General features: G+C 34.1%; 3 protein-coding genes across 6 annotated transcripts; all 3 read left to right on the forward strand.

Moving 5' to 3' along the window:
- The first annotated feature begins 1,112 nt into the window (after positions 1–1,112).
- Positions 1,113–9,096, forward strand: LOC126701475 (4-hydroxy-tetrahydrodipicolinate reductase 2, chloroplastic-like). Of its 3 annotated transcripts, none has more exons than XM_050399591.1 (9): positions 1,113–1,302; positions 1,572–1,809; positions 2,533–2,770; positions 3,632–3,765; positions 3,855–3,929; positions 6,468–6,569; positions 8,149–8,258; positions 8,366–8,453; positions 8,814–9,096. In XM_050399591.1, the coding sequence occupies exons 2-9, from the start codon at positions 1,618–1,620 to the stop codon at positions 8,880–8,882; spliced, it is 1,008 nt and encodes a 335-aa protein (XP_050255548.1). In that variant the 5' UTR covers positions 1,113–1,302; positions 1,572–1,617; the 3' UTR covers positions 8,883–9,096. The 3 variants fall into 3 exon arrangements, with proteins under 3 accessions (XP_050255548.1, XP_050255549.1, XP_050255550.1); XM_050399592.1 differs by having other exon boundaries at positions 1,615–1,809; XM_050399593.1 differs by lacking the exon at positions 1,113–1,302 and adding an exon at positions 1,890–1,991 and having other exon boundaries at positions 1,662–1,809.
- Positions 9,097–10,288: 1,192 nt separating this feature from the next.
- On the forward strand, positions 10,289–18,906 carry LOC126702327 (poly(ADP-ribose) glycohydrolase 1). Of its 2 annotated transcripts, XM_050400999.1 has the most exons (12): positions 10,289–10,677; positions 11,086–11,274; positions 11,864–11,932; positions 12,061–12,164; positions 12,930–13,134; positions 13,246–13,350; positions 13,553–13,671; positions 14,611–14,754; positions 16,015–16,159; positions 16,385–16,588; positions 17,847–17,909; positions 18,626–18,906. In XM_050400999.1, exons 1-12 carry the CDS (start codon positions 10,429–10,431, stop codon positions 18,797–18,799), a joined length of 1,770 nt encoding a protein of 589 aa, XP_050256956.1. In that variant the 5' UTR covers positions 10,289–10,428; the 3' UTR covers positions 18,800–18,906. The 2 variants fall into 2 exon arrangements, with proteins under 2 accessions (XP_050256956.1, XP_050256957.1); XM_050401000.1 differs by lacking the exon at positions 11,864–11,932 and having other exon boundaries at positions 10,290–10,677.
- Positions 18,907–20,597: 1,691 nt separating this feature from the next.
- Positions 20,598–23,768, forward strand: LOC126702531 (thioredoxin-like fold domain-containing protein MRL7L, chloroplastic). Its single transcript, XM_050401252.1, has 6 exons — positions 20,598–20,834; positions 21,068–21,281; positions 21,379–21,920; positions 23,030–23,111; positions 23,201–23,312; positions 23,396–23,768. The coding sequence occupies exons 2-6, from the start codon at positions 21,087–21,089 to the stop codon at positions 23,530–23,532; spliced, it is 1,068 nt and encodes a 355-aa protein (XP_050257209.1). The 5' UTR covers positions 20,598–20,834; positions 21,068–21,086; the 3' UTR covers positions 23,533–23,768.
- Positions 23,769–26,569: the final 2,801 nt, after the last annotated feature.

Below are 26,569 nucleotides of genomic sequence, written 5' to 3' on the forward strand. Positions count from 1 at the left end.
AACAATCTTCTACACTTTCAAATTCTAATTATATTAAGGTTTTCAAAATTTATCTATTAACATTCACATTAGAAGCAACACAAAATTTGGATGATATATAGGAGCACGTGTGATGAGGCTCTTTTTTATTTTTTGGTTTTAATGTTATAATTTTCTATTTATACCCAGTCGAAGTTTACATGTTTGTCCATTAATATTACACATTTGTGAATGACTGATATTACACATATAACATTTTTTTTTTTGGTTAAATATTTCGTTGGTCACCACATGTATTTTGTAAGTAGTTTTATTGTTACAATTTCATTATGCATTTTCATTATATGCACTATTTATAAGATTTATTCAATGGATCTTTTTTTCCTTCCCCTATAGGTTAATACTAAATTATAGCATCATCTTCCAATTAATAACACGTTGATTAATACATAAACAAAATTGGCAAAAAAGGATAATAATTACGGAATACTAGCCTTTGAGCACGAGCTCACGCGCGTGCTCAGAGGCTTTTCTATTTTTTAGGTAAGGGTTAATTTTGAGCATTTATTATAATTTGAGATTACTTTATTTTCCAATCACAAAAAAAAAAAAAAAAATCTAAGGATGTGATGAAAAAATTATTTCACCTGCTAGATTTTGTGATATTTTTAATTTTTTCATCACACCCCTAGATTTTTTTTATGATTGGAAAATAAAGTAATCCCAAATTATAATAAATATTCAAAATTAACCCTTATCCAAAAAATAGAAAAGCCTATGAACACATGCATATTGTTGTAGTTTCACTGAACAATAACAAGTTTTTAGCAATTTCAATCAATTAAGTACAAGCATAACAAAAATTTAAGCACAGCCATAACACTAACACAAGACTTATTAATAAGACCCACCAAAAAAAAAAAAAAAAAACAAATCCTATCTATAACCCAAAAAAAAAAAAAATGCAGGCTTAAAAAAAAAAAAAACTTGAAGGCCCAAACTTAACGCCCAGTCCAGGCAGCCATGATGATAAACTGATAAGTGATAAACAAAGTTACAAAACCAGCCAGGGAGGGCCCAAATCAACAAAGTTATCTTAAGTTCTTAACAAATAAAATGGAGTGCCCTGTGCCCTGGCCCCAAATATTTATAATTTTATATCTGATTCCTGAACCTCAGAACCTGATACGGTGAGGTGAGCAGTTGAGACTTGAGAGAGGCGGAGAGCAGAGAATCAGAGAGAGGCTGAGGCAGTCCAGCTGGAGACTGAACAGTGGAGACTGGAGACTAGAGAGAGGCGGAGAGCAGAGACTAGAGAGAAAGGTAAAATTTTTAGGGTTTTGAGTGGATTTATTTGTTTTGATTTGATTTGTGATTGTTTTGTGGTTAATCTCTTAGACCGGATTTGTAGTTTATCTGGTTGATTCTTGGTCAATGATTTTGTTTAGAACCAATGTTTAATAGGATTTACCAAAATTTTTGTTTTTTTGGTTAAAAGGATGTGCTAGATTATTTTTGTAATTCATTTGAAACTACTACACGGTTGGTTCTTTTCTAAAATTTTGGGGCCCCCTTCCACTTGGGGGCCTTAGGCAATTGCCTAACTCGCCTAAGGGAAGGGCCGGCCCTGTGCAGAGAATGGTGTCCTTGCTTAAAGTGAACCATCAGCAACACTTTGCGGTTTTCTCCAGTGGTATTAGACCCAACAACAGGACCTTTCATCGCAAGTCATCTTTCATCTCAATGTCTTCCAAGTCACCCACAACAATTCAACATCTTCACAATACAGTGTCATCATCTTCGAATCACAACCTCGACATTCCCATCATGGTACTCTTTACATTTACAATGCTATCCATATTTAATATTCAAATTGTGCTGCTGTATTACTTTTTTATCTTTGCTTGCAGTTATAAGTTTTAATTTGCAACCACTGCTCCTGGGCATGAGCATAAACTGCTTAGCCCTAGATAGCACAGCAATTGGTTCTGGTGGGTGGGGTTAGTTGCCAGGTACAAGGCTCTTCTTTAGAAAGGTTCCTTACATTATTAAAAAAAATGCAACCACCCTAATACTTGACTTATCTTACTGTGCTAAGCATAGTCTAAATATATATATATATATATATATATATATATATATATATATATATATTGGTTTGTTTTGTTTTAGGCCACATTAACATAGTAATTAGTTTCCCAACTTCTATCTGATTTACTGAGATGACCTAGATGATTGCAAAATTTGAGATGCTAAGTAGTCATATTGCCATCAAATACTTAAAAGGTTAGTGAAGAGGCTTGTCACTAAGCTACAAGGCTCAGTGGCATAGCCTATTCTCCTTTATTAGAAGAACAAGGGTTCAAATCCCCCCCTCCCCCGTTTCACTATTAATTGTTAGAAGACAAAAAAGATTATTGAAGAGGCTTAAAATTGGTTTATCTTCAAAACCTACTGTGATGGGGGTAGTTGTACATTTTTGGATTTTATGAGTTTTAAAAGCCTAGTATTAGTATCTCATGGTTGAGATTCGTGTTACAACATTTATTTCAGGTAAATGGTTGTTCAGGGAAAATGGGGAAAGCTGTTATCAAAGCAGCAGATTCTGCAGGACTTAATATTGTTCCTCTATCATTTGGCTCTGCAGTGGAGAATGGAAAAACTGTGCAGGTGTGTGGGAAGGATATTCTCATACATGGTCCTGATGATAGAGAAAATGTTCTTGCATCTGTCTTTGATGAACATCCAAATTTAGTTGTTGTGGACTACACCGTGCCGTCTGCAGTAAATGGTAATTTTTATGGAACATACAATTTGAAGGCTGAGAAAAAGGAACCATAAGTTGGAATCTAGTGTTTTTGTGTGCATGTGTGGTAAAGGGAGGCTTGATTTACTATCTTAATCACCATTTTTCTTTGTCTCCAATATGAATTCTATATTATCACGCATGGAAAATTTAAACAATTTCTGCTATATAGTAAAATTTTGAGGCGAAGGAGCTGTCCTAAACATGTCTCCTTTACCTTATACCATCTGTTGCTTTATGTTGTTGTATTGAATGTAAATTGTATTTATGTTCTATCCTTATTCTAAGGAAATTTGACTCAAAATAAGAGTGCTTAATCCATACCTATGGTGCAAAGTGTGCATTACTTGACTGATATATTTTCAAAGAAATCTTAATTATTTTATTAATTTTTTTGAAGCACTATTATCTGATTTTGTTTGCGGGTGTAGTGGATGATGCCGTTCAAGGTGATATATTTCTTTTCTTATCAGAAAGGGATGTATGGTAGGCAAAGCAATGATTTCCTGTGGTTTGTGATTCCCCGTTGTGTTATGCGGGTTACGTGGAGGGACTGGAATAGCAACACATTGTGCAGAGATATTTGATTGAAATTAAGTCTATTTTTTGTGCATTCCTTGTTTGAATGGTGCAAGATGAGTGACAGGGTTTCTTGTAGTTCTTTAGTTGAGTTCATGGATCATTTGAGTCTTCATTTATAATTTTTAGGAATCTTGTATTTTTAATTAATTAATTAAGTATTTAATATCATATACAACTTTACAGTATTGATACTTACACTCTAATGCTTCTATGTATCTTTTGAGTTTGTTTAGTTTCTTTAAATTTTGTGTTGTGGATGTGTAGATAATGCAGAGCTATATTGTAAAGTTGGAGTACCCTTTGTGATGGGAACTACTGGTGGAGACAGGGACCGGTTATATAAGATAGTAGAAGACTCTAAAGTTTATGCAGTAATTTCCCCACAAATGGGTAAACAGGTGACCAGAGTTCACTACACTTAATTGGGTCTAGTTTAACACTTTGGGAATTTTTTGTTCTTGTTCTTATAGATTGTTGGTTTGGTCAGGTTGTTGCATTTCTTGCAGCCATGGAAATTATGGCAGAGCAATTTCCTGGGGCCTTCTCAGGTTACTCCCTACAGGTTTCGTTCTCTCTCAATCTTGGGATTTTTCTTGGGGGTGAAGATGGAGGCTCAAGTAGTTTTAATTCCTTGATTTTGATTTCTTATTTGTTAATGGTTATTTCAAGCTATCATTCAAAAGAATATTCTACTCAACTAAGCCATACTATTAAGTACAAAATTATAGTCCTTATAAAAAATAAGTACAAAACAATAATGGTGCTGCAGTTGCCCCTTATATGATGAATTCAAAATAGCCTTTACCAAACCACTAGACTTGAGATTTATTTGTTGGTTTGAGTTTGGGAATCTGCCTCTCCAAAATTTAGGGTAAGGCTGCTTACCAATCGCCTCTCATAGACTCCTCAAACACAGGAGTCTTATGTACAACTAGGAGGGACTAAAGGTAGCTATTTTAACCTATTTTTTAGTTTGATGTTTTAATCTTGGCATGCATGCAAATTGTATGAAAATCAAGTTGACCTTCTTGTTGCTTGGTTTGCCTTAGGGTTTTGGCCTCTTAGTCTTCAAAGTTCTTTAATCATTTATATTGTGTTTTCTTTTATGCAAAAAGAATAATATTTGTTGATAATAAAACAAAATTGTCTTAGAAAAAAGACTGGAGATGTAAAATGGAGACTTTGAACTTCATTAGTAGCTTTTTAAATCTAATTAGGTGACACTTGATGGTTGGACTTTGGGTTCTGCACTGAAAAGAAAGAAAAGAAAAAGAATAAATAGTGGCTGCATTCAAATAACTATACAACAGAATGCACAGAGGGAGTGAAATAAGGATCTAGATGACTCATCATGCGTCACAACAAGAGTACCTCATGCAGAAGTTTTCCAGACAATTGTCTTCCTAGATAGAGCAGGGAGCCAAAAAGACTTTGCATGACACTTGATAGTAAGCAATTTTGATAGGAGTAGACTAGGTTCTTAGGCCAGGTTTGGGCCTGAGCCTATTAAATAAAGTTAAAATCTTGTAAACGTGTATGCCTATCTGGTTATAGCTCCAAACCCTTTCGCAGGGTTAGTTGTACAAATCACTAGTGTCTTTTTACTCTATATAGGCCAGTAAGCAATGTGGATAGGATTAGCCTAGGTTCCTAGAACTGGTTTGGCCTGTGCCTGCTGAATAAAGTTAAAATCTGCCTAAATCTTTTCGTAAACATGTTATAAACTTATAATGTGTCAGATGTTGATGAATGCTTAACTGGTTGTTACTTCACTCCCTTTTGCAGGGTTAGTTGTACAAATTACCACTGTCATTTTAGTCTATATAGGCCATATTTTATTTTCACCTAAAGTCATGGTGCCTTTCTTCACATCATTTTTTTCTGAGTCCTTTTCAGCACTGATTGAATGGTTCTTTTAACTTGAGCGTCAATTCTTATTCCTGGGCAGTAATTGTGTATTCATTTTATTTTTGGTGAGTTATTTTTTTTTGTTGCACTTGATAAAAACATGAGATAATCAGATTTTTCAAATGTTGAAGCAAATGGAAAAATAGGCTGGAAAGGTGTCAGATTGTATGTTTTGCAATTAAATATGCTTGCAAACATAATTTGGACACTTAATTATAATTGTAATGAATGAGTAGTCTTCAATGCTTTTGGTTATCTAAATTTGGCTTTAAGCCTAGCAATTAGAAAAATGCTCAGCTTATGACTGCAATATAGGTCCATAAAATAAGATAATTTTGATTCTTTTTTTAATTTAAAAAAAGAGTGGAAACTTGTTCACTTCAATAACAAGAATCCAATTTCAGGATTCTATCAGGATCATAACAATTCGTTCCTCAAAAGCTTCCAAAGTGAATAAATATTCGTGACATGTTCAATATAAGGAAGCTAAATGTAGAATAGGAGGATTAATTTCAGGCGGCATCGTAATATAGTTGTTTGGAGGATTGTGCCGCACTGTTTGATGTGGTGTATCTGGCGGGAACGGAATTCGAGAAGCTTTGAGAATCGTGAACGGTCCATTCTTGAGTTTAAGTCTTTTTTCTTTTCTACTCTTCTCGAATGGTGTTTGGTTTTACCTTCTCTTTCTTGTATTTCCCTTTCTGGGTTGCTTGAGCATTGTACTTTGATTTCTTGATGTTTTTGCCTTTTAGTACATTTCCTATGTACGGGGCCGTGTTTATTCAATATACTTTTAAGGTACTTATAAAAAAAAAATAGTTATTTTTCAATTTCTACATCTTTACTTCGTTCTTGGCCTGATTTTTTATTTTTATTTTTTTAATTGATAAGTTACACAGACAATCAATGGGTTTTGAACCCATGAGGTAACCTCACCCTCTATCTTGCTCTTAAAATGGGAGGAGGTGCCATTTGAGCTAGAGCTCCTTAGCATTGCTGGCCTGATATTCATTTGTAATAAATCTTATCTCAGTATCTTAATCACTACACTCTTTACATGTACCAAGAAGTCTCACAATTTAGCTCTCTTTACCCATTGTATATCCTTTTAAAACAATTTAAACTTATGGAAGAGTTTGAGTTACTTTGATATATTCTCAGTCGTGTTTGATGTATTAATTTCAAATTTTAGGTGATGGAATCCCATCAAACAAGCAAAGTGGACACATCTGGAACTGCTAAAGCTGTTATTTCTTGCTTCCAGAAATTGGGGGTGTCTTTTAATGTGGACCAAGTAAGTTAAAAGAATATGTAGAGTATTCTTTTTATATAGTATCTGATTAATTTTCCTTTTCCAAAATAATTCTTATGAATTAGTGGATGAATATGCTAGTGCTAGGTCATAAGTTTCTTATTCAGCATCAATTTTACAGGTGGTTCTTTTTTTTTATAAGTAATTGTACAGGTGGTTCTAGAACATGCATATGCATAAGTACATTTTTAAATTAGCCTATTTTGTTTTGGTTCTTGGAAGCATTTGCTTATTGCATGTTAATTTTTTATTGACCTGAAATAAACAAATTTTTAAGTCTGGAGGAATGTACCAGAATTCAGTTAGACTGCCTTGAATCCAGGTGCCCCAATTCCGCTTTTATAGCTCCCAAGGTTCATTCCACAATATTGGTTTAAAGCTTTATGGGAAATATGTGGGCAGTTTCCTTGTTGCTTTAGCCTCGTCTCACCATTTTATCATCTCAATACTTTTTTTATGATGACAGCTAACAAGTATCAAGTGGTCATGTAGTTATATTTTAAATAGGAGGTAGAGTAAAGCTAGGGATCAAATTCAAGATCTCCTGCATTGATACCATGTTAAATTACCGATTGTCCTAAAAGCTTAAGCTATTAGAAAATGATGAATTTAATCATTTAACTAAAATTCTAACAATCACAACACCCCCCCCCCCCCCCCCCCCCCCCCACACCCCCCCCCCCCCCCTTCTTTATCTTTGTTCTTTTTGTTCTGTACTCTCTTTTGTGTATGTATTGGAAACTATAAACTGCACTGGCATTTTGGATAGGAATTCTATTTAGCTAGTTTTGGCACTATTTGTTTGACACATGATGCATGTTGAGTGGGAGAGAGAATGGTCTTTGCTGTTATGTTGATCAGAAGACATGTATAAAATCTTACAGCACCCCTGTCCAATTTTTTAGGGACAAATTTTTTTCCAACCCACTACATGGCAATTCAAATGACTATTCACACATGTTTTCTTAGTCAGATGACCTATTTAATAATCATATGATTCATTTAAATGACTTAAAGGGTCATGTTATTTAGTATACATGGATAATCATCTATGTGGCCTTGTAATGGGCTGGAGGAGATTCCTTGAAAGTTGAAACCAGTTTAGAGGAAAACTGTTCTTTTCAATAGAAGAGCCTGGGTGGCAGATATCTAAATTATTTTTTGTTAGCTTGTTGGCTTAAGCTTCTCTATTCATAAAATTTAGAACATTCTGATTTTAAAGCTTAATTTTCCAATTTGGTACAAAATCTGTCCAATTGGAGTGTTATTTCTGACTGACTGATTGTTTCTGATTGAACTTACTTTGCGTACGTTTGGGAAGCAAGTTTTGCGCGTTTCCTAGTGCATGGGACCCACAAATACGGATTTCTGCAATTTTTTTTTTTAAAAAAAATTGGGTTCCACGGTACTATTTACTCATTTAAAAATCATTTTGCTACGGTGTTTTCAGTTTTCAGTAATTAGCGGTATCTAAACAGACTCTTTGTGGAAAAACAGTGTTTATCCAAAATGTTTTCTGAGTTTAATCCTCCTCTCAGTTCTGTTTAAAACATTTTGTCAGATACAAATGATACGGGATCCCCAGCGACAACTTGAGATGGTGGGAGTTCCAGAGGAGCATTTGTCTGGTCATGCATTTCATATGTATCATCTGACATCACCTGATCAAACGTAACAATAAACATCCTCAGTTTTATCTCTATTGTTTTCTGGCTTGTACTCTTTTACTGTTTCAGCTAATATGCTTTGAGTGATTTGTTTAATTCTTTTTCCTGCAGAGTTTCCTTTGAGTTTCAACATAATGTTTGTGGTAGATCAATATATGCAGAGGGCACCGTTGATGCTGTAATATTCCTTGCTAAGAAGGTGCTAATTCATTCCTCTCTTTATTTCTATTACAATTTTTTTAAAGAAAATATTTATGTCCTGTTATAATGTTTTATATTGATGTAGACCCTGATGTAATCTAACTTTAATAGAAGTTATAACTGCTGTACCTTTACTTTACCTCTTTTGCTTTTTTTTAGGCAATATCTTCATTGATCAAAGATAATATGAATATCCTTTTTAGAAAATAATTACTTTTCTCAAAATTATATAAAAACATGTTTAGTGGTAAGAAGAATATTAATGAATCTCTGATTATGATTGTTGTGTTTCTCCAGAGTCCGTTCAACTGTGCTCTCATTTTCACTGTTTGATTGTGCAAATATTGTGTAATTGCAGGTTCAATCAAAGGCAGACAAGCTGATATACAATATGATTGATGTCTTGCGGGAGGGTAACATGCGATGAAGTTGGATCATTCAGATTTGTATTAGTATTTAACTTAGCTAAAGATTATTGGGATTTTGGTTAAGTAGCATGGGGGTGGCAATTTTGGATTCATAGATTTGGGCCTAACCATTTTCTTGTTTTATTTTAGAACTATGCGATTAATTGTGTGAATGATAGTTTGGATTGGTGGGATATACTAAAATGTTCAGATATGAACGTCTATTGAACACAATGATTGCACGCAAAGATTCAAATACCTAATTAAGGTTTTATTTGGCAGGAAGGATTGAAAAGTGAAATAAGAGAACATGTAAAAAAAGATTAATGTCATCTATTATAGGTGTTTGATAGGAGGTATAAAAAGTGGGGTAAAAGAAGAAGAAGAAGAAGAAGAAGAATCGTGTATTAAAGTACCATTATATTTTGTATTGAATTGTTTTCAATAAATTAAATCATAAAATTGTCAAATCACTTATGTAAGATTTTTTTTCTATTATCTTTCTCTTATTTAAGGAAGAATAAAAATGGTGGGCTTAGGAAGAAAATAATATATATTATATTTTTGAAAAAAGGAAAATTAGATGCATATCAATCCTCATCTCATCTTTCTCTATTATCACTATTCACCCAACCAAAAGCACTCTAGTTGTTAGCCCAAGCATGGTCCGGCACCCGCACAATTCACATCACTCTGCCCATTACAACGACAGTAGTGAATGTCTAATAAAAATAGACCTAAATGAAAAGTCGTATGTTGTAGTATTATTTTCTTTGAATTAGAACTTACAAATCCATTCATCTACTATTGTTAGAAAAAGGAAAGATGCAATTGGTTTTCTTAAAACCTACTTCTGGTGAATAGATGTTTGATAGAAAAAATATTGGTAACAGCATTTTTTCTGACTTCACAAACAAATCTACTTTTCGTTTGACAGTAGTGAGATAAAAAAAAAAAAATGGAGAGAAAATGAAGGAGATGGGCAACATGGGATTCTTGAGGGCATTAAATCAAAAAGAAAATTTGCAACTTTTTTGTGCCACAATTTTTATACAAAACTAATAGGTTTATACGATAATCTTATTACATTAAAATTGTAATAAAAATTAGGGTACAAAAGTTGTGGTTTTAAAAGAACTTATTCGTGATTTAAAGGATTGATTGATACGATGGAATTTTAACTTATGACGTTCATTTCATAATAAAGTGTTCTTATTATCAGATTAAAACACTAATCAACTTTTGATAATTACAATTTAAACCTTATATCTCTTATTCGATCACAAAACAAAGAGATTTTTGCCGGTTAAGTTAGACTACTCTGGAACTCATTTCAAACATGATGATGTGTCTTTTTGTCTACTCCTGTTACATAGACAAACTACTGTTTGTTTGTTTTATACTAAAAAGAAAAATGAGCAACCAAACAAGTTTTGCTTAAGCAACGCTAAACGTTCCCACGTCTTTCTCTTTCTTCTGGAATTCTCTTTCTCTGACTCCAACATTCACATTTCCAATACTTACTTTACAAATTATAGCACTTTTCTCATAAGACAGAGTGATAGAATGGAGAGCAGAGAAGACTTGAACTCGATACTACCGTATTTGCCACTAGTGATGCGGTCTTCGACTCTGTTCTGGCCGTCACAGGTGGTCGAAGCACTGAAAGCCATGGCAAGAGGACCCCTTCACAGCCGTGTCGACTCCGGTGAGCTCCTATTCCTCGCCATTTCCGATCTCAGACACTCTCTCTCCCTCTCCAACCACCACTTCGCTCCTTCTTTCCCACAAGGCTACGCCCTCTTCTTCGACGAGGTAAATTCTATTCTTTTTTTCACTTTCACATGCAAATATTCCAACACCTGAAAAGTTGAATGTTATTTTATGTATCAAATTGTAACTGGGTTTTGTGTGCTTCACGATATTCAAACACTTTTCAACTTCAGGTTAATGTTTTTTCATCAGAATTTTAGTGGGTTTGTGTAGTTGATGGATGATATTCAAACACTTTTCAAATTGGTGCCATGCTATGTTTTTTTCATCAATCTGTAAATGGGTTTTGTGTTGTTTGATGATATTCAAACACTTTTCACTTCAAGTTAATTTTTTTTTCATCGAATTGGAAGTGGGTTTTCTGTTGTTGATGATATTCAAACACCTTTCATGGCAGAAGTAAATTTTTTCAAATCAAAATCATGAGTTGGTTTTTGTGTGTAAGTGCAGTTGATGTCCCGGGAGGAATCAAAAAAATGGTTTGAAGAGGTTGTCCCAGCGTTGGCTGATTTGCTCCTACGCTTTCCCTCTTTGTTACAAACTCACTATCAAACTGCAGATATTGCTCATATCAATGGGGTCAACACTGGTCTTCGTTTATTGCGTTCGCAAGAACCGGGCATTGTGTTTCTCAGCCAGGTATCCATGTTATTTTAGCTTACCAGATGATAGAATAGAAGAACCCAAAGCTCATACAACCCATGTATTTACTAGATGGGTGCCGATTCTTGTAATCTTGTAATTAATAAGTTGTTGTAATTACTGTATTTCTGAATTGTTTGTTGTCATTACATGGTAATATGAATGAAATAGAAAGAAGGAAGTGGTAAGAGTCAGTAACATTTGCAGTTTAAAGATGGAGAAAATGGAATGTGATATATGAATGTCTGCTGCTGCATAATGATTCTTGTGTTTTTTATTTTTTATCTCTTATATGATAGAGACCGATGAATGCGTGTGTATATAAATATTTCAAGCCCATATTTTAGTATTGACACAGGAGAACTAAACTGGATGTCCCATCGATTATATATGTATGATAACTTCAAGTGACCAATTATATGGCTTTCACATACCTAGCAGTTATTGGAGTGGGTGATCTACTATAGGAATCAGGATCAGTACTTTCATTTCATGAAAGTATGCAATTCTTTATTTATTGATTTATTTTTTTGAAATTACAAATTTGACTCAAATGGCTGATTTAGATATTCTTGAAGGACTTCAGGGGCAGCCCTCATGCAAAATACCCCAAAAGAATTCTGAATTTCCAAATGGGCATGAATTTCTCTTTAAAGTCAGTGGGGGCACTTAGCTGATTTATTGTACTTTTTTAATTAAATATTATATAAATTCAACCATTTTTTTGTTACTATTTTCTCTTTATGATAGAACTATGAAATTAATACATTTCTTGATTTCCAGGAATTGATTGGTGCTCTTCTTGGATGCTCTTTGTTTTGTCTGTTCCCAGTCACTAATAGAGGTGTTGAACATCTTCCAACAATCAACTTCGATCAATTGTTTGCGTATGTGAGCTTGACCTTTCTTTTGTGAAATCTTTTATCAGTCTTGTTCAAGAAATTATAGGATATGAATCATCCTTGTGACAATATGTTTCAGTTTTCTACTTGTATATATCTGATCCCTTTCATAGATATAATATTATGGATGAGGAAGAGCATTTTTATGTATCATAGTTGATAATGCCATTCTTATTGGTCTAGATAAGTAGAAAATTTTATTCAATAGGTTAGAAATTCTGATTGGTCTAGATAATATAAAATTTAACAGCAGCATTGTTAAGTTTGGCTAACAAGTGGCTGTCTATGGATACCATTTTTACTGATATGCATAAAAGTTTTGAGGTGACATTGAAGAGTATAACACTAACCATGTGCTATTTAAATCCCAAATACTTGTTTTATTGCTCCAAGAAGAACACCATATGCTGTAGAAGGTTGCTGCAGTAGAGGGTTTGAATTTCCTTTGCATCTGAATGTCTGGTAGGAATTAACATACATGTGGATGGTATAACCTATATCACCCAAATATTCTTGATTTTCTTTAGCACGTGTTGAATGTTGATAGAAAGGATCGGTGTAGAAAATGACAAAGCTATACACTTTTTAGTCCATGTAATTGTATGGGTTTATTATTTTATTCTATTTACAATTGATTTATATTCTTCAAGTTGTTTTATCATTTATTAGAATTTATATTTTTTTTATCTGAAGGCTTACTTATATCTTGTCATGCTGAATTCAATATGTTTGAAATTCATGGATCTCCAGGAGTCTATATGACAATTACAATGAAAAACAAGAAAATAAGATACGGTGCATCATACACTATTTTGAAAGGACATTTTCACATATGCCTATTGGCTTCGTCTCATTTGAACGGAAAGTACTTCCTTTGGAACATCTTCCTCAATGCATTTCCTATCTCAAGGCTGAATTTTGGAGCAATTCTGTCATTCCTTTATGCTGTTTTGAGGTAATGATAAACAGATGTAATAAACAATCTTATTTAGAAGATCTATTTAATCTAATTTTGTTGATTTAAGATAAGCACAGATTACCCTGCGTTGTTTCCATATCCTTGTAGGTCCAAAATTCAGGCTTGATAGAAGATCAATCCAGTGAAGCTCTTGAAGTGGATTTTGCAAATAAGTTTATTGGAGGTGGTGCTCTACATAGGGGTTGTGTACAGGTATGCCTTACAATATTAAAAGAATATGCCTTTTTTTGTTGTGGGGGGGGGGGGTCTTATTGTTTGTACTTTATCAGGCATTTTAATTTCATATGCTTAGATTTATCATTCCTGATATGTGTTCCTACAGCATATGTATGTCATGCAGGCCATGAATTTATTGCAAAATGTAGATTATTTTTGTTTTTATCATCTTATGTAGGAAGAAATCCGTTTCATGATCAATCCTGAATTAATTGCTGGTATGCTTTTCTTGCCTTCCATGGCAGATAATGAGGCCATAGAAATTATTGGTGCTGAAAGGTTTTCAAGTTATACTGGGTGAGTATTACTTAGGGAATGTAAATCATAAGTTTGATTTAATAGGAACAATGGTATTTTATCTATTTCCTTTTGCTTTGTCTAATCTTTATATTTCTTATGGAGAATAGTTTATGTCAATGTGATGTATATGATTATTGATGAATAGAAATTGGTTTATAGGAAATTGTGTATCGTGATTTGTTTAAAACTTGTATGAAGTCTATGTTCCTTGCACATGGTATTCCATATGGTCTAGAAAAACCAGTAGTCATGGTGAATATCTGGGTTATGCCCCTTTTAGTCTTATCTTATTTAATGAATTTACTTATTATGAATGGGCATGCTTAACTACAAGGATAGTGTAAATGAGATGATGAAATAATCATAACAACGGGTTTGAGGCCTTTTTATTGATTTTATTTTTATCTTTAGGGTGACTTATTTGCCTCTCTCTCTCTCTCTTTGAATTGCTTGTTTAAAATTGAGATAGTGTTCAGTGGAAAAGTACCTCCCCCAAAAAGAAAGAATGAAAAAACATTAATGAGGTGCTCATTTTCAGGAAAATTTTAAATTAAATTAAGAAAACCCATGAATATTTTCCTTAGTTCTTCAGAATGCTATTTACTCCATAGACCAGGCTTCTATTGTGAAAAAGTGCTTCTTGAGCCAAATATGTTAAAAGTGACTTCAGTAAATGAAACCCTTTCATTTACTTATCAAAAATAGTAAATGAAACCCTTTATAATGCCTCCTCCAGACATGTCATGAATTATTTGTGCAAATATTTTCCCATGATGTCAGTGTCATATTAAAATTCCATGTTTGTGTGGTTACTTATATTGATGCTATGGAAGTCCAAGTTTTGACTTATAAAAAGAGATCTAAAGTTTATGTTTATTGTAATTAACTTGTGCTGCAATGGAAAACTAATTCAAATATCATCCATATGTGGTGTAGATATGCTTCCTCATTCCATTTTACTGGTGATTATGTGGATAAAAAAGATGTAGACTGTTTTGGAAGACGTAAAACCAGGATCATTGCTATAGATGCATTATGCAGTCCAAGGATGAGACAGTACAAACAAGAGTGCCTCCTAAGGTATGATAATTCTTGCTTCTAGCACCACTGGAACAAACATAATTCTTGGGAATGCAAAATAGGTTTATTTGGAGAACAATGATGTGAAATCTTAATCATGTCTACCATCATGTCTGTTTGAGCCAAGTGGACCACCACACTACTCAGCTGAGTCAGCTCAGCTTTTTTACTCCTTTTAGGGGCACGCTTTTAGGGTTATTATTTTTTTATTGGGGGGGGGGGGGGTATTTTCATACCTGTCATTCCCATGAAATTTGTTTTACAATCTTGTTTTGCTGCTAGGATTTTGGGCTTGTAAAATGACAATACTTAAATTTGGAGTTCAATGTGGCGAGTACTAGGAAAGAAAGAGACCTATTAAACAAAGCATTAGCCAAGAAAGAGAGAGTTTATTTAAATTTAGGAGAGAAGGAAGAGAGATGTTTTCTGAGAGTAATGTATAAAATTTGATAATTACTGGATAGTTTTGCGACACACATTTGAGTCTAGCTTCACTGAGCTTGTAAGATGACAAATAATTGAAACAAGATGATGATTACTAAAGCTTATAAAAAAAAAAAGATGATGATTACTAAGTGCTAGCCTGCTAGGCAAGAAAAAAGACTTGAGTAATGCCAGTTGACGATAGAATGAAAAATTATTTGGATGAGATGGATTGACTGTTGGCATTGAGAATTACTAGATGCACATATGAACTATGAAGAGACATGGTTCTGCTTGGCAACGCTGCAAGGACTAGATAGTTTTAAGGGACATGGGTGACATCAGTGAACATTTGTTTTAACAGATTCTGTGGACATAAATGAAGTTGAATAGCTTCAGAGGGATACGTGTAGCCAATGTTTTTTTTTTTTTTTGTTGCCTCGATTCAATTTTAATTCAGAACAGGGCCCCAAGTAAGTAGAACCAGAAGCCAAAGAGTTTTCACTCTTTACCTTCAGTTTCATTCTCTATCAGGGAAACCCCACAGTCTCGATAATTGAAAGGCACTGCTTTCACGGTGCTTATCCACTGTAAGGGTCAATCATTAACATTTTACAGACCACAAACGCATTTTTCTATACCCAACCCAACCCGTTAGATTAATGCGTTGTTGGTATATGGATCATTACTCTTGACATTAGTGGGATGGTTTCCCTTTATAATAGATTAATGTTTATATGCAATCTCATAGCATAGGAGTTCTCTTACATTTTTTCCTCTTTGTATATATTTTCTTTATCAGAAAATGTTATTATTCCAATTTATTTGTTTTGGAAGGGAGATAAACAAGGCATTCTGTGGCTTTTTTGCTCCATCTAAATATCAGCAATACAAGAGACTGTTTCCAGAGAATGGATGTTCTAGAGCTCAGCTTGATCAAAACATAGAAGACCCCATTGGCAGGTCCAGGAGTAATCTTTTGGTGCGAGTTCCTCTATGACTTCTTTTCTAGTGGTTGGATTTTGTTATTAAGTCACTTCTGCAAGTTTCTGTGGTATTCTCATTGCTAACTTTTGTTGTTGATCTGAAAGCATTTAAAGTTATTATTAGCTTAGTGTGGTTTGAACTCATTCGTGCATGTTAGAATTGGTTGTTGCATCTGCTATCAATTTGCTTGCTTGATTATTGGTTTTCTGCTTTTCAACAGTCACATGATAATGCCTCAACTTCTGATGAAACAACTGAAGAAAAATCTGTAAATCAAGTGATCAGTAATTATGAGGAGAAGGGTTGTGAGAGTCTGGGCCATGAAGATAACAATATTGGGATTGTGACTGGGAATTGGGGCTGTGGTGCTTTTGGAGGAGATCCGGAGCTTAAGACCATAATTCAGTGGCTTGCTGCTTCTCAGGTAATTTTAACTTGAGTTATAAAAAAAAAAGAGGAACAAATAGGTGATCCTTTTGTTTTTCTTTTTCAAGGATGGTTATATATAGCATCTGATGGAATAGAAATAAACCCATGTTACATTCTTTTTGACAAAATACACCTTAATGTATTTCCTCTTAGTGACAAATGTGCTTTCTCTCTTGTTTCTTATAAAACATGTTAATTATTTGCTTCATATAGGTTCATTCTTGTAATCGTCACCCCCTGTATTTTCATTAACAGTTTGGATCCCTGACAAACAGCTTCACCCAATCTTAAAGTTTATAATTCCCATTAATTTGTGGCTATGGGCTGTTCCATTTATGCTGATTCACATCATAAGCATCGTTGTATCATTTTTGAGGGCACCATAAAAATCAGGATGAAATTATTTAAACTCTTCTTTTGCATATTTTTAAGCAGATTAGTTGTACACCTCTTTCAAATAAATTTTTTACATAATCAGGGGAAAAAAGGGAGTAGGTGAAATTGCTATATTTTGAAACTGAGAGGGGATTTGAGACAAGGTCTGATGTGTGAGGAAGTGATGGTTTTAGAAATGTCCTATCAAAGGCTAATTGCCTTTATACCAAATGGCATCTCCTCTCCCCTTCCACCCCACCCCCCTCTTTTTTTTTTTTTTCATAATACTCTTCTGCAAAAAATGAAAAGATACATTCATTCAGAAACCCATCTAGTAGATCAAACAGAAGAGCTTAGGGTCTGTTCTAAATGTCAAAGAACTCATTTTAGGTCCCAGGGCAGATTTTGGATTGGATATTATAATGTGATTAGTTGAAAATCAAGGAATGAAATCTGCATGCAAGGGATCTGATAGAGAAGGAAGTCGAACTTAGATCTCTGTTTTAGTGCCATAGGCAAAGCATGGAACTTAGATAGTTGTATAGATTTGTTTGTCTCTCTCTCTCTCTCTCCTTTTGAGCTATAATTTGCTTCTCTCAAATAATCACATATATTGAATGGGCAAAACATGGATTTTAATAGTTCACTCTAGCAGAGGTCCTCATTTCTTGCACACAAGCCTCTTTCACAGCTGTTATTAGACCAAAAACCGTATTTTAATGTGAGAAATCTTCAGCTTTCCCATGCACAATAGTGCTCAAGGAGAGACATCTGTGTGGGAACTGAAATTGATAATGATTGGTTTTAGTGATAATAAATGGAGATTCTTTTTCTCACAGATACTGATCTTTCTTATAATCTTGGTTCATATCTTTCAGGCTCTAAGACCTTTCATTTCATACTATACATTTGGTTTGGATGAATTGCAGAACCTAGATCAGGTATTTACTGTCCTTTATTTGTTAAAAGTTCTCCATCAATGATTTTTGGGATATGTGTTAGGGCATCTGTGTCATCAATACTATTACACTTTTACAGCTTTACACTACTATCAGTAAAAGTTTAATTATATTGCTTTACTTATAAAAAAATCAATACTATTAATATTTTACTGTTAGAGTGTAAAGGAACTAAATCAATTAAAATCAATATGCTTTCCATTTCTATATTATTGTGCATTCTCAGAAAATGTTCTGGTCACAAGTTTAGCAGTAAATAGTCATGTCACAGATGACGTATCTTGCATAATTCAAGTGTCCTTCAGACTTCTTAGCCACTTAATGTTCAACCTTTTCACTCTATATTTTAAGTTATTAAACAGTTTTGAAAATGTGCATTATATCTTGTGAATTTCTCACTGTTGTCACTGCCAACAATTATATCTACACTTACAAATTGTGATCTTTTGGATAAGATGATCAGTATCTTTTATGCTCAGTTCCAGTAATAGCCAAAAATAGTGGTGGTCTTGCTATTAATTTTTATGTGCTGCATTTGGTGTTTTATGTCTAGCTTTTATCAAAGAATATATTACCTTTTGGCTTGACCGAAGTCTTCTATCATCTAAGAGCTACCAATTTAGCCTTCAACTTTACCGTGCATTATTCCAGGTTCCGAGACTTACTAACGAGTCTGTTTCATTTGGCATTGGGGGCAGGTGACTCGGTGGATTTTGTCCCAAAAATGGACTGTTGGAGACCTGTGGAATATGTTGGTGGAATACTCGTACCAGAAATATAAGGGACAAACAGACGTTGGATTCTTTACTTGGCTACTTCCATCTCTATTTGGCCATGATACTGAGATGTTGGACTTGCCGAATATGCCTTAACACTTCTGGACCATTGAATTGCTTATGCATCCTTCACTTTTCCATTTAGCATGTTCTTTGACCTATTTCTGTAAAAAATAAATATTCTCTAAAAAAAAAAAAAAAAAGCGAATGCAATCTTGTAGTTTTTGCTTGGTCTCCTGAGTTATTATTGAAGTCCCTTCCTATATTTCCATCTCTCTTTGTATCTGTTTATGTTTATGTATTTATTGGGGGGCTTAAAAAAACCAGCTAGTCTAGAGACAAATTTTCCTCTCAAATTTTCACAATTGTTGAAGTAGCAAGTGTTAATGGTAAAAATTAACATGGTGTTCATGGTAAGTCCATATAAGAAATTTAATGAGGCTCGAGATTCATGTTTGAGGAGATGCAATGTTCTACCCGAGCAGTATGGACATGCCCTTGTTTACCCATGTAATAAATAGTAACAGGTTTAGTACATGCACGAAGAGAACTAGGACTACGGCTAGCTGATCCAATATTATGAGTCCACCCAATTCATCTTTTGGCTACATCTAGATGTATGACTATAGATAATTCTGCAGTGAAAGAAATTCTGATCTACCTTTTGTATTGTATTTTAGGAGTAATTCTTACTCTCGAAGCACGGAATATGTTGCTATCTCCTCTTACTAGATAATTTAGCAGTGAAAGAAATTCTGATTTACTTTTTGTATTGTATTTTAGGAGTAATTCTTAGGTACTCTTAGAACACGGAGAATGACGCTACCTTCTCTTACAATTATGATAGAGTTTACTCATTAAATTCATAGTAAGTCAATCATGAATGTGAGAGGAGGGAGTACCATTACTTTGAGCTCTAGGAGTACCTAAGAATTTTCTGCGTATTTTAGGAGGTATATCTAGAATCGGCTACGTGTACTTTTTTCTGCGTATTTTAGGAGGTATATCTAGAATCGGCTACGTGTACTTTTTTCCTTCTTATTTAATGAAAATGCTCCAAGAGTATAATAATGATGTCATCCCTTTATTATTATTATTATTATTATTATAGTTAATATGTTGCTAATTCCATAGTTTGAAACTTTTTTCCCTAAACCTCTTAACATTTTTTGCATAGGGAGGTGTTAATTTAGTTTACAAGGCCCTTGGCTTCATTTTATATGAATAGTATGTTTCACTAATTAAATTTATGGTGTGATATTCTATTCATATGAGATGATTTTTTTGAAATATTATAATATAATTTTCCATCTGGGTGGCATATGGCTCTCAAAATTAAACACTGAGCATTAGTGCCAAGTTAATGTAACAAAGAGAAAAAATTAAAGAGACTTTTTGGGAAAAAGAGTTGCAAATAAAGAATCAATTGAAATAAAAAGGTATTGTTCTTAGTTTTATAATATTTAATTAAATGTTTCACTTATCAAAAAAAAAATTTAATTAAATGTTTTTTTAAAATATTAATAACATGATAAAATTTGAATAACTTAGTAAATTATGGGAAGCCAAGTGATTCAATAAATGAACAGTGGTGAGATAGGTGGGTTAGATGGATCAAATGATAAAGTTTTTCTTCAAATTAATTTAGAGAAAAATTCTTTCAATTTCTCTATATATAAATGTTTGAATTTCAAGTTTTTGTAGTCTTAAATTATACATAAAAATATATTTATGAATTGAATAATAGTTAAAATTTGATTTAAATTAAATTTGATATGCATGCAGCCCAATAGTTAAATTTTCCAAATATATAACCATATTAATTTTTTAAGTAGGAATTTGAATGTTTTCTGTACGAACACTTTGTCCGGTTACATAAATGGCCTATCCGCTATCCTTATCCACATGGTCTAAAATGACTCTAAATAATATAACTATCATATCATATGAGCTGCGAGCTGCGAGCTGCCTCACCTCAGCGTGTCACACGCAAAAACCTTAAACCTCTGTTCTCACTTCTCTGCTTCTGAGGGGAGGGGTGTAGCTATAGCTAAGGGCTTTTACCTGTAAAAAACTAACCGTAACTAACTTGAGCTTCAGTTCCAGGAAAACAAAAAAAAGGGATACCAAGGTAAGTTACTCAAAACAATAACAGTGTACGCTTGTTTTAAGATTTATTTATATGCTGCTCAAGTGTTTGATTTAATGTCGAAATGAATGGAATCCCCCCGCCCTTTTATTTTTTTCAAAACTTTCGATACTCCTTTGAATTGCAAACAACTTTTGAACTCTTATTTCTGCTTTGGGTCATTCTCATATGTTTGTTTCTGCTAGTTACTCACTCTAAACTATTATGCTAATTAGGAACCAGTTGTGTGTAGAAATGGCACTACAGCATGCCATAAGGCTACCATTGTCATATTCATTCTCACCTCTTAAAGAGAACATGTTCAGACTTCCCAATTCACTGGCTGGTATGAGTCCTGAAACTGAAGAAAAACGATCCAACAGTTACTTGTCTTCCTCAAGAGTGGAGCTTTTTAGTCCCTCATCGAACTTTCTGAAGTCTCCTTTGCCGGTGTGTTTTCAAGTCATGTTTAAAATCTAAACTTTATTGTACGTTTGAAATTTTGTTAACATATTTTTACATGGAATCAATTGTTGTCCAAACACAGAGTGGCAGGATCAGAACGAGTAGATTACGAGCATCTAAAAGTGTAGGAAAACTCAAGTCTAATGACGGAAAGAGAGAGCGAGGGGAGGCATCTAGTGACAGTGATGAAGAGGATGAACCTCCTTCAGGGAAGGTGGATGATCCTCATCTTATGGATGCTGAAGAGAGACGTGAATGGAGGAGGAAGATTAGAGAAGTGATTGATAGGACACCAGATGTTGAGGAGGAGGTTGACCCTGTAGAAAAGAGGAAGAAGATGCAGAAGCTTATGGCTGAGTACCCACTTGTCGTGGATGAGGATGATCCTGAGTGGCCTGAAGATTCTGATGGGTGGGGATTCAGCTTGGGTCAGTTCTTTGACAAGATTACTATCAAGAACAACAAGAAAGATGATGATGATAATTATGATAGTGACAATGAAATAGTCTGGAAAGATGATAATTATATACGTCCTATCAAAGACATACGATCTGTAGAATGGGAAGAGACTGTGTTCAAGGACATCAGTCCTCTAATCATTCTTGTGCATCATCGCTATAAAAGGTCAGTAATTTTATTTTTCTGTTATGTTTCTTTTCCTATATTACCTTACCAACTTTAAATTATTATGTTTTTCAACTTCCTGTTGAGGATACGCAGGATTGATTTGAGTAAAAGTTTCAGTGTTTTATTTATCAAGTGTAAAGTATCTTTCTTAACTTGGTTTTTGAAGGGTATATTTTACCCACAGGAATAGTCATATTATTCATTTCACACCATTGACTTTTGAGATTTCACAGCCAAAATGATGTCTTTAGAATCTTGTCAAATTTTTGAAAAAAAAAAAAGGATGTAGATGAAATTGATGCCTTATAGTTTCTTATGCTGTAAAATCATTTGGCATGAAATAATACTATCTAATACCCCTACTAGAGCCATGTTTGAAGGTTTCTCATGGATTTTTACTTCCAGTGTTATATCTTCCCAATATTTCACCCTCCATGTATTTTTCACAGAAACCTCCCTTCATTCCCCTGTCACTTGAAATCTCTGGGTCTACTTTTTAACTTTTTATCGATTTGTCAACAACTTTCTAGTATTGGATGTACCTTTAAAGAATTGAATTTGTTTTTCCTTGTAAGTTTCCTTTTGTGAGTGTTCATGCTTTGACATTTTCTATGTGGAGCATAAGGTTAGTGGTGGAGTATTAAATGCTTTAATTTTTGTGATGTCTATCAACATTTGCTGTTAAGCTGGTATACCAAATGCTGAACTTGTATCAGATCAATTGATCGTCGGGTGTTTGAATAGATCAATCTTTTCAAATTAGTCTTTTATATTTCTTCGTTGCTTAGTATTTTTTTCAATGGCAGATTGATTGCTTAAGTTTCTATGATCAATTTCAGTGATCATTATAATTGGATTTAAAAGAAGAACTGAGTGAGTTAGTTATCAAAAAAGAAAAAGAGGAAAGAAGAAGAGTTAAGTGAGCTGTCATTGTTCTTGAGATAAATATCAAAGATTTTGGAGGACTATTGGAACATTTTGATTAATTACTGTGGGTGATGTGTCTGAAGCTGTCATACTCTTTTAAAATAATATCTGAAACTGTATTTTAATACCAGCATTTGTGTTACTTTTGCAAGCTATAATGCTACTTTTATTTTTCTCAGACCAAAGGAAAATGAAAAAATACGGGACGAATTGGATAAAGCCGTCCAGATCATATGGAATTGTGGACTACCGTCACCAAGAGTGAGTAAAGCCAATAAATTGCTTCAGTCAACATCCATTCCTATAATCAAGATAATTGTTTCTAATATTTGTAATTGTTATATCAATAGTGTGTTGCGCTTGATGCTGTTGTTGAGGATGGCTTGGTCTCTGCATTACAAGTGTCTGTTTTCCCTGAGATTATCTTCACAAAGGCAGGGAAGATTTTATACCGTGAGAGAGGTGATTTCTAAAATTGAATGATAACCTTCAATTTCTTGCATCCCTGATATATGATTCTAATTCTTTATATGCTTGTTCTTCAGAAATTCGAACTGCAGATGAATTTTCAAAAATAATGGCATTCTTTTATTATGGGGCAGCCAAGCCACCCTGTTTAAATGGCCTTGGAGATAGCCAAGCAGCAGTCCCATCTGCTCCCATCAATGGTCAAGTGTGCTGATAGCTTTGCTGAAGAAATATTTTTGATGGGGTTGTTCCACTTACACATTTCTTGATGTACCTTTGTATGAAGAATTGAAAATGAGATGTATAGTTTACATTTACTGGTATGCAGGTAGTTGATACGATGAATAACGTGTTATTTGTTTATAAAAACTTATAAAGAAGAAATATTGTATCATACTTTTATTGAATTGCTAGTTTGCTACATCTTGTGCTTGGTAAGAACCAAGGTAATGTCTGATTTCTCATTTCAGCGTATTGACAAGAATGAGTATATAGAAATAATTTTGTGTTTTCCGATAGAAGCTGGATGGTTGATTGTAGTTAAAATGTGCGAAAATTGAAGCCATTCATGAAATTTCAAGGGTCTGATACTTTATTTTCAGGCATGAATGCTAAGGTACATCGCAATGATAAAAATTATATCAATTTTCTTCTATCATTATAACATTTTATGATATGTATTGTGATTGAAATTGGTACTGACTTTCGATAACCAAGAAATTACTCGTTGTGAAGTCCACAACAACAAAAGGCTTTGTGATAATGGAAGCGGAATGCAAAGAGCTGATAGGGGTTTGAGCCATCCATCTTGCACTCAGCTACACCCACAGTTCGTTTACTTGTCTTGCCTCCAAACACAGTTAGACATTGTCCTGTACTACGTGAGAGCCAGAATCGGAATTCACGGTGGTTGAACTTGGTTGGTGGGTTGATGGATTTCCAGTCGGCCTCAGCCAAGCTCTCCAATGAGCTCAATGAGCGAAGGCTCACTTTGCCTTGCCTGTCCACTGTGAGATAGCTTTGACGCCCAGAGCATTTATCCATATAATTGCCAAACCTGTCATAGATAAAGGACACAGTCTATGTTTTGTTAATATTGTCTTGTCCATGTAATGAGATACGGTCAATTTTGGACCATAAATCACATTCATTGTCATGACAAGTCTGTTTATAAGATATTTGTAGTAAAATTGATAACTTCAACATTTGCCAATCTATAATGTTGTGCAACTCTGGAAAATCTCAACCTTTTGATACAGGCTCATGATGATTAGTCTTTTTTAATTAGTCTAAAAGGTAGATTTTCACTATTTTTCTCAAAATGTTCAGGAGAATGAATGAGAACTATTATAACAGAGTCAGCTTCTAAGCCAATGAGCCAATGACAACATGTATATTTTTTAACGGTAAATAGTAGGGTAGGGGGAGTTGGGGTTTAAACAGCAAACATCAAGCACCACAGATAGTGCCAATGACTAGTTGATCTAATTGTACTGTCCCTCTTGCTAGTGTAAGGAGGAGTCTTTGAAGGCATTGCTGTTTAGATGTTAGAATAATCAATAAAGACGACTTGGCGCAAATGGGCTATCCTGGACTTAGAACTGGAGACCTTGCTTGCGGAGTGAAGCACAGTGCATACGGTCCAACCACTTGGAAGAGAGAAAAGGGGAAAGGGGCAACCAGCATAGGGAGCTAGCTTGCCTCCTTTGGCAACGGGTGACGAAGGGTCCAAATTAAAGGACACGCAGCTGGGGCAAGCCACAAAATCCAATAGTTCCATTTTTCTTCTTGCTCATTGATTGAAAATCAAGACTAATCAGGCTTTAATGTAAAATAATCAACATGGGAGATGTAGCCCTTTGGACCTTGGACACTAAGGCACTGTCAGAATGACATGTCATTTCATTCTATCTTCAATTTATCTTTTTTCTAATTTGTCTTTTAAAAATTTTTTAATCATTTTCCTTTTCATGTTCTCCTATAAGTATTAAGTATAACCTATATTAATACAATACAAAAGATTATAACTACCTATGATAGCCGGAAGCTGAACCAGAAGTAGATTGCCAACCATAATAAGCATTGTATGTTGTTGACTCGCCACCTTTAATATTTGGAACTGAGTAAACACCTCTATCATTCAAATCCACATAATCAGATTGCAAAGCACCGGCAATAAGAGTGTCATCAAATGCTGTCATGTGAGGGTAAGCTTCACTTGGAGGGCATTCACTTGTGTCACATTTCGAGCACTGGCTGCATAGCCTAGCACTCTTCAAATCTCCAGCACCATTAACAAAGGCATGAGGCATCACCTGCAGCACAACTAAGCACAAGAAGAGGTAGTTTTTAGCCATGTTTGAACCTTTTCTTGCCTAGTAGTTTTTCCAAAGTATGATTCTTAGTTGAGATTCACATGTTTATATGTTGTCACTTTTTCTTGGTTTTATCCACTATACTTTTTTCTTTCCAGGTGAATGAAATTATTTGTTAATCTTGTATGCTTGGCATCTTTGTTTTGATTGGATATTTTAGTTTGTACCATTAGATGATAACAACCGTGAAGCCTCAACTATTTTTGGTCTTATTAGAAAAGGCATAAATATTCTCATGTTTTTCATTCTTCTATCTTATTTTATTTAGTGATTCTGTAGCTTTGATTAAAACCTCAAGGCTGTGACCCTAAGAATTTGCCGAATAGTACCAAAACTTAGCATAATAAATTAACCTTAACAAGTGCAAACAAGATATTAGGCAACTGTGTGTCAATTGTTTTCCTTCATTTGGCAGCATTAGATTTTGTACTAGTCAAACGTACCTAGGTTCAAAATTTGTAACGAAGCTAGTGTGAACATGTGGTATCTAAAGTGGGTAAAGCTGTAAAAGTAGTTAAGGACAATATGCTCATCAAAACATATTTGACAAATGCTCAAGTTGTTCACTGTGATTGGTGGACGTACACAACTTTTTACATGAACCAACAATCACTTTCCCTTTTTTTTTTTTTTTATCCTGAATACCAACAATCACTTTTTTTTTTTTTTTTTACCACTCACAGTTTACCATTGGAAAGAAAATATGCATTTGTAAAAAGATATTGTGAAAAAAATGATATAGCGTTATTGAAAGAAAGTACGTATATGTTTAGATAAGATATTATTATTCTCATCCATGTTACTTGCTTCTATTAATTGGTGGGAAAAAAACATGTCGTGCCATTAGAAAGAAAGGAATTGCAAATTCTTAAAATC

The sequence above is a fragment of the Quercus robur genome, chromosome 10, assembly GCF_932294415.1.
Source record: "Quercus robur chromosome 10, dhQueRobu3.1, whole genome shotgun sequence".
Lineage (NCBI taxonomy): Eukaryota > Viridiplantae > Streptophyta > Magnoliopsida > Fagales > Fagaceae > Quercus > Quercus robur.

What these genes read in the sequence shown, in the direction of transcription:
- LOC126702531 (XM_050401252.1), top strand. Translation starts at nt 21,087, where the DNA reads ATGGCACTACAGCATGCCATAAGGCTACCATTGTCATATTCATTCTCA. An exon ending in GTGGACTACCGTCACCAAGA is followed by an intron (nt 23,112 to 23,200) that starts GTGAGTAAAGCC and finishes TTATATCAATAG; the next exon opens with TGTGTTGCGCTTGATGCTGT. An exon ending in GATTTTATACCGTGAGAGAG is followed by an intron (nt 23,313 to 23,395) that starts GTGATTTCTAAA and finishes CTTGTTCTTCAG; the next exon opens with AAATTCGAACTGCAGATGAA.
- LOC126702327 (XM_050400999.1), top strand. Translation starts at nt 10,429, where the DNA reads ATGGAGAGCAGAGAAGACTTGAACTCGATACTACCGTATTTGCCACTA. An exon ending in AAACAAGAGTGCCTCCTAAG is followed by an intron (nt 14,755 to 16,014) that starts GTATGATAATTC and finishes TTGTTTTGGAAG; the next exon opens with GGAGATAAACAAGGCATTCT. An exon ending in GGTCCAGGAGTAATCTTTTG is followed by an intron (nt 16,160 to 16,384) that starts GTGCGAGTTCCT and finishes GCTTTTCAACAG; the next exon opens with TCACATGATAATGCCTCAAC.
- LOC126701475 (XM_050399591.1), top strand. Translation starts at nt 1,618, where the DNA reads ATGGTGTCCTTGCTTAAAGTGAACCATCAGCAACACTTTGCGGTTTTC. An exon ending in CCCCACAAATGGGTAAACAG is followed by an intron (nt 3,766 to 3,854) that starts GTGACCAGAGTT and finishes TGGTTTGGTCAG; the next exon opens with GTTGTTGCATTTCTTGCAGC. An exon ending in CTGACATCACCTGATCAAAC is followed by an intron (nt 8,259 to 8,365) that starts GTAACAATAAAC and finishes TTTTTCCTGCAG; the next exon opens with AGTTTCCTTTGAGTTTCAAC.